The sequence below is a fragment of the Pteropus alecto genome, unplaced genomic scaffold (assembly GCF_000325575.1).
Source record: "Pteropus alecto unplaced genomic scaffold, ASM32557v1 scaffold53, whole genome shotgun sequence".
Classification (NCBI taxonomy): Eukaryota; Metazoa; Chordata; class Mammalia; order Chiroptera; family Pteropodidae; genus Pteropus; species Pteropus alecto.
Window position 1 is genome coordinate 2,582,293 of NW_006434366.1, and position 6,179 is coordinate 2,588,471.

At 51.3% G+C, this 6,179-nt stretch overlaps 1 protein-coding gene across 1 annotated transcript in view; it reads right to left on the minus strand.

The window, feature by feature from the left end:
- Positions 1-6,173, minus strand: part of EDEM1 (ER degradation enhancing alpha-mannosidase like protein 1) — a 19,792-nt gene extending 13,619 nt beyond the window's left edge. The window contains exons 1-3 of the mRNA XM_006909191.3: positions 6,066-6,173; positions 2,807-2,879; positions 67-170 (exon numbers count right to left, since the gene is read on the minus strand). Of these exons, the coding sequence (XP_006909253.2) occupies positions 67-170; positions 2,807-2,879; positions 6,066-6,166 (278 nt within the window). The 5' untranslated portion in view covers positions 6,167-6,173. The remainder of the gene's footprint in view (positions 1-66; positions 171-2,806; positions 2,880-6,065) is intronic.
- Between the last annotated feature and the right edge of the window lie 6 nt (positions 6,174-6,179).

Below are 6,179 nucleotides of genomic sequence, written 5' to 3' on the forward strand. Positions count from 1 at the left end.
TACACGGAGCCCACGGCCGGGAGACCCCTCACACAGAGACCTCCAACCATTTTATGCACGATTTACCTTATCGTGGCTTCAAAGACTTGGACGGTGGAATCTTTGTCAAATGAAACCGTGTTGATCACTAACTTGACTGCTTTCTGGAACTCGGAGGAATTTCCCATTATCTTTAAAAAGAGGAACACGAACCGTTACGACGGCTTGAAGCGGAACGGAAGCCATGAGATGGCGGGGCCTGGGCCACGTCGCCTGAGTGTCTGCACGTGCTTTTGCCTCCCGCGAGAGCAGAAGCACAAAGGGGAGAATGGCCCGGTTATCTCTCAGAGTACGTTCCAGGACAGATGGCAAACCACGTCCTCCGACTCAAGACTCGAATCTCCAAATGGCAAAACTGTGAAAATGACCCCTCGTCAACTCGTTCACCCCCCTCGTCCTAGCTGGAGCTCCGGAAACTCCTGAGATGAGTGAAAACAAATCCAGCAACGGAAGAAACAGAAATGGTACTTTCCCTCTGCTCCTCAGATAAACTGACAGCTTGGGTGCTTGGCTCCCAGGAGCCCCAAACATCTAGAAAATGACTTGTTGCTTGTTACCCAGACGTCTGTCTAAACACTTTGCAAAACAGAGGTATTACCTTTTGGAGCACAGTTCATAAAACCAGTGACATTCAAAACAAATAAAACATAACAATCAGCTTTGTCCTTTTTAAAAAGTGATTAGAACTATGACTCCTACTTTGGATTAACCCGAACGGAAATGCTTTCGTGGTCTTCAAAACTGTATGACAAACCTGGGACTATGACATCATGAAGGCGCGCGCGCGCGCAAACACACACACACACACACACACACATACAAAACAAGGACAAACAAACAATGTCATTCAGATACTCCTCCTCTCAAGTGCGTATCATTTCCTAGCATTTATTGGTCTGGTGCATTTCCCCGCCGCATCCCTATTTCCTGTAACGCAGAGCAGATACAGACAGATGTCTCTTTTCTGGCTTTCAGCTCTTTCTTTTTAAAAGATTACACAATAACGCCGCAAGCTGCATCTCAGGCCAGGAGATTGCTATCTTCCGAGAGTTTCTGCAGCACATCTGCGAGAGCCTGTTTAAAATGTTACTAAAAGAAACCTCCATAGAAGTGATGCCTAAAAAATACGTCTGAAGTGCGAACAAGCACAGGCCGGATATCGTACAATGAAAACCACAGAGACGTCTGTTTCCTCGCAGATGTGCAGATGTTCACCAGCGACCCATATCTGCTGATCTGACCTCACATCGGGAGGACGGAAAAGGAAGCCAGCAGCTGGCAGTGCCGCCCAGTCATTTACGCTTTAGTCAGAACAGATAAGCAGGCTGGGAAATCACTCACTCGGGCTTAAGAAAAGCTAGACTGGACGGAAGAGGCAGGGAGGTCTCTGCAGCGTGGGGCTTCTCGAGCCTGGCAAATGCTGGCGTGCACTGTGGCTGCCCCTTGCCGCGGCAGACTGCCTCGCCCGTCTGCAACAGTTTCAAGGACGCTCCCCTGGAACCTGCTCGGAAATGCTGGCTGGCAGGAAGGGGTGTTTGGACACATGTTTGCACTCCGATGTTTCAGTGTCCAGTGAGCCGAGGAACGGAGATAAGGCCCCGCTGCACTCAATGAGCGTGGCCAGGGGACAAAAAGACGATGGGGCAGAGAGCTCGGGCGAGAGGGGCTTTCGCAGCCGTGCAGGAGTCTGTTCTGAGCAACACTTGTGGGCTGAGTCAGCCTCTGTCATCTCCCACAAGCCGGCTCTCGTCTGGCCAGACGTACTTGTCTGGGCACATTTCGATCGGTGACGGTGGCTGACAAGGCAGGGAAGCTACGACTTCAGGAGGAGATACTGGGAAACTGAACTGCTCCGCAGCTCCAACCTGGCAGAAGGAAGCATGGGCTTCCCATCAGACCGTGGGCCGCGTGGAATGTGGAACGGCTTCTCGAGCTCCTCCCAAGTTCTAGAAATTCTACCACCAGCAAGGTGCTGGGCCGTGGTGACGCCCACTCAGCCAGCATTACCCAGCTCGCTCCTGACGCTCTGAGCTCTTCTAGGGAAAGTTAAAAAGAACTACTACAGTGAGAATTTTCTAACGGTAAAGGCGAGAGGTTTTAAAACGCTATGCTGGGGTCCAGTCCCCTGGGAGCTGCATGGCAGCAGAGGTCGGGGAACACTTCCTGGCCTGACGCTGAGCCCCTGCCACGGAGCTCAGTGCTTTCCTCGGCTCCCGCTAACCTGGTCTAAGGTCTCCCGTCGAAGCCCCAGAGCTGGCGGGGGGACCGAGGTGGAGCCCAGTGTCCCAGGGCACAGAGCAACAGGCGGAAGCGGGTTCACGGAGGGGGTCCCCGCACAGGGCTGGACCCGGGCGCACGCACGTGCTTGGGGGCTGGGAGCTGGATGGTATTTCAGGGGACATACCGACCCTGGCTTCTTGTCTTTCACTTCTGAGATCTTTTTACTGCTCTGAAAGTTTTCGAGAACCGTAAACTTGAATGAAGTGCTCTTTTGATTCTTTTAGGGAGTAAAATCATGGGAAACTGGGAGAAAAACAGGTCCCCCCAAACGATCACACTTTCCATTATTTCGGGGGATCCCATTTCCTCCCATTCCACCTTCGAGGCTTGTCTCGCTCTCGGCAGTAAGGTTATTAAAACAAACATTTGCCAAAGCTAGAAACATACAGAGTGCCAGGCTTCTTGGAACTGTCACCCCTGGGAGAAACTAGGGGTCACCGACTCCAAAATATCTTAATTAAAAAAAATGATAAGGCTGAACACTTACTGCAAGAGTGTCCAACGCATCAACCAGGGTCAGTGAGTAATTCCCTAGCACGTCATTGATGTTCAGATTTGAACTGAAAAAGAAACAATTAAAATTAAACAAAGGTACTTTATTTCAAAAGAGAAAAGACAGTAAAACTCAACGCCCATTAGAAACTAAAATTGCCGGCAACTCTTATTTATTCAGGGACTATTCAGGGTGGATCAGTGTGGCAAAGGTCTTTCTATTTCACAAGTCACAGTTTCTGTAGTGTCCTTAAGTAGAACCGAGTCACAGAACAGCCGAGACACACTTATACCGTAGAGGAAAGACACAACAGGATGTCAAGAGATGGTGAACGAGACTCGTCTGCCACCTCTAAGATACACTTTTGTCACCTTAAACAATCCCTCCGTCCAGCTTCAAACAGCTCTGATTCTGAAATCATTACGAATGAAAAAGGAGAGAGACTCATCTGTCGTGTGAACTGCCCATAAAACTCCCATACGGATTCAGACACTCCAGCCGGTTACGCATACAAAGCAGCAAACACCTGTTACAGTCTCAGAGTCACTCACGTGTCCTTTAGTTGGGGGAGTAAATCAACTGCTTTGTACCGTTTTTCCACTAACGCCTCACCCCTCACCTCCACTGACTCTGGGATGTGTCTGAACATGAGCCAAGGCAGTGGCTGCGTAACTGTTTCTGCCCCGCCATCGACACCAGCTTCTCTCTCTGACACCACCTCAAGACGCCAACGTCAGCACTGCGATGAGGGGGAAGGCCCTCGGTCACGCTGACAGTCCTTCGGGACAATGACAGTGACAACCACTACTGTGTCTGTGAAGGGCAGGGAGGGAGAAACGGTGAACGTGAGACCGAGTCCAGCCTGACGAATTCTGGGGAGTTCAGTTATGCGTCTGTCCCTGTTTAAAGGTCACGTATTTAAAGACCGAAGCGACAGCTCCAGGTTTATTTTCAGCAATGGATTCGCTGGGATTCGGGCATCTTCCATCCAACCCCGAGACCACTTTATCTGCTCCTTGGCTCACTCTAACGAGTCCCCGGGTCACCGCCCTGTGGGCAGCGGCTCCCAGGCGCTCTGTGCCTTGGCTGGGTCAGGTGGGCCTCCTTCACGTTCACGGCTCAGCGGACCTCCAGGTGAGATAAGCCTCAAGTAAATGTGACTCAGGAGGAAAGATACACACGTGTGCATCTATATTTTGTTTCTGGACTGCTGTTTATATAATATTCTAAAGGGTACGTCACTCTGTATTTTTAAAATAAATCCTTAGAATACATTTGATAACAATCACTAGAACACTTTTGGCTTCAAAAATATCTGAAAGATTTTTATTACAGGTTATTTATTTTGGGGACGTAAATGTGCCCCGTTGTTTCAGAGCCAGAATGACAAAGCTCAGGTTCTAAACTTTCCTTGAAAATACTAAAGTCTGGGAGGAGTTAAGTTAAAGGGAAGAGAGTAAGAAAAATTAATCTTTCCACTCTTTGAGGAGCCCAGTGCGAAGACCTACTCAAGGCCACCACAAGCCCAGGCTCTTTCACCTCAAAGATACCAAGGTTTACTAACTCCTTTCCCAAATGCCATTCCTCAATATTACTAACTCCATCTTTACAGCAGCAGCGTACCTGTCCCACCACAACCTGACCTCGACCTACCCAGAACGTCGCTGTACGATCAAACCAAAATACTCGACAGCTGACCTCACCCTGAAGGAAAGGCCCGTGCCGCCTGGAACCACCACGGGGACCAGCAAGCAAATCACCTGCCGCCACCTCGCTGGGGAGGGGCTCCAACCCTCCAGAGGGCTCGCAGGGTTAAGAAACGCACAGAAGTGTCACCAATTCACTCTCCAGACCACCGGCCCCAACTGGAAAGCGTTATCTACCACGAGTCCTCATTAAACTGGTGTCCTTAGGTCCGCGCTGTGAAAAGGAAGTCTGGGACAATCTTGAGACAACAGGAAGGGCAGTGGCTGTGTTCACTCTTCTTGAAATCCCATGGACGTTAGCGGGGAAACATTAAGATCCGAAATAATGTACACGCACTTCGATTTCGACTGTGCAAAAAATGGACAGGAGCTGGCAGGAAAGATGACTTAATTCCTACAATCTGGAAAGGCCCAGGAATTTTTTTCAAAATGTAATAAAAATTTTTCTCAAAAAACCTGAGATAGAAATTACATTTATAAGTATAGAGTAAGGTGAGGAAAATAACTCATCATTTTCCTACAATTTTAGAAAGGCCCAGTGCTTTCAAGTTAACCTGGAATGTAACCTCACTTCGCCAAAAATCGTGCTCTCAAATTGCAACTCAAGGCATAAATCTGTAGATAAACAAACCACTTACAAAACTCTTCAAGCTCTGTTAGTGTTTGGGCTTCCTCTTTAGACCCTAACGACTAGACTACTGCTTTCACCTCATGAAGGGAAGTCCACGCCCTAAGCGGCCAAGGCCAAGGCCCCCACAGGGACACTGAGCAGCCCATGGGCAACTGTGGGACTGACCCAGAGGGAGGCAGTCTCCTCTCTGGCCTGACAGGGCCAATGACAAGGCACACTCTTCCCTCTGTCTGGGAGGGCCTTAGCTGGCTGTGCTGTCCTCCTGGACTCTAGGTCCACACTGGTGACACTGGAAGCTCAGCCTTCGCAAACAAGGCTGGTGGAAGGGGAGGGCTGGCGGTCCTTCCCCAGCAGCCCTGCCACCAGAGTAGGGGAACTTATGGGACAGACGAGACGGGGCAACGTCGTGCAGTCAACTCAGGGGCCAAGGAATGGCACCCCGAGTATCAGGCCCCCAAATCTGGGCCAGACCGTCTGTTTCCCTTCCACTTGAGTACTCTCAGCCTGGGAAGCAGCCCTTGTGATGAAGGCTGTCGCCCCGCTCACACTCACTGGGTGGCTTCAGAGAAGTCCTTGCCCAGGGCCAGCTCCTGGATTTTTATGTTTTTAGAGAGAAAAGCCCGGGGCGAGGGCAGAGAGATGAGGGCTTTCCTTTTACCCCACGTCCGCCTGAAGAAGGGGCTGGAGCTGGGCGTCACCAGCCTCCCAAGCTACCCCTTGTCACTGTCGCTGTCCCTTCCGGGTTCTGGGCCTCAGTTTCTCTGTCTGTACAAGGCTGCGCAGGACTGCTGTCCCGCAGGTCAGACATTCCGGGAGAATGGAGAAAGAGGGCAGCCCCCCGGCCCGACCACGCACCCCAAGCCCAGGGCGCGTGGGGGGGGGCTGCCCACAGGGGGTCGGCGGGCGGGCTACTCACGGGTCCCCGCGGTCCGGCCCTCGGCCGCGGCAGTGGATGGGGTTGAGCTCGTCCTGCGGGAAGGCGTGCGCCATGTAGTTGTCGTAGCCGAAGACGAACATGGCCCGCGCCAGG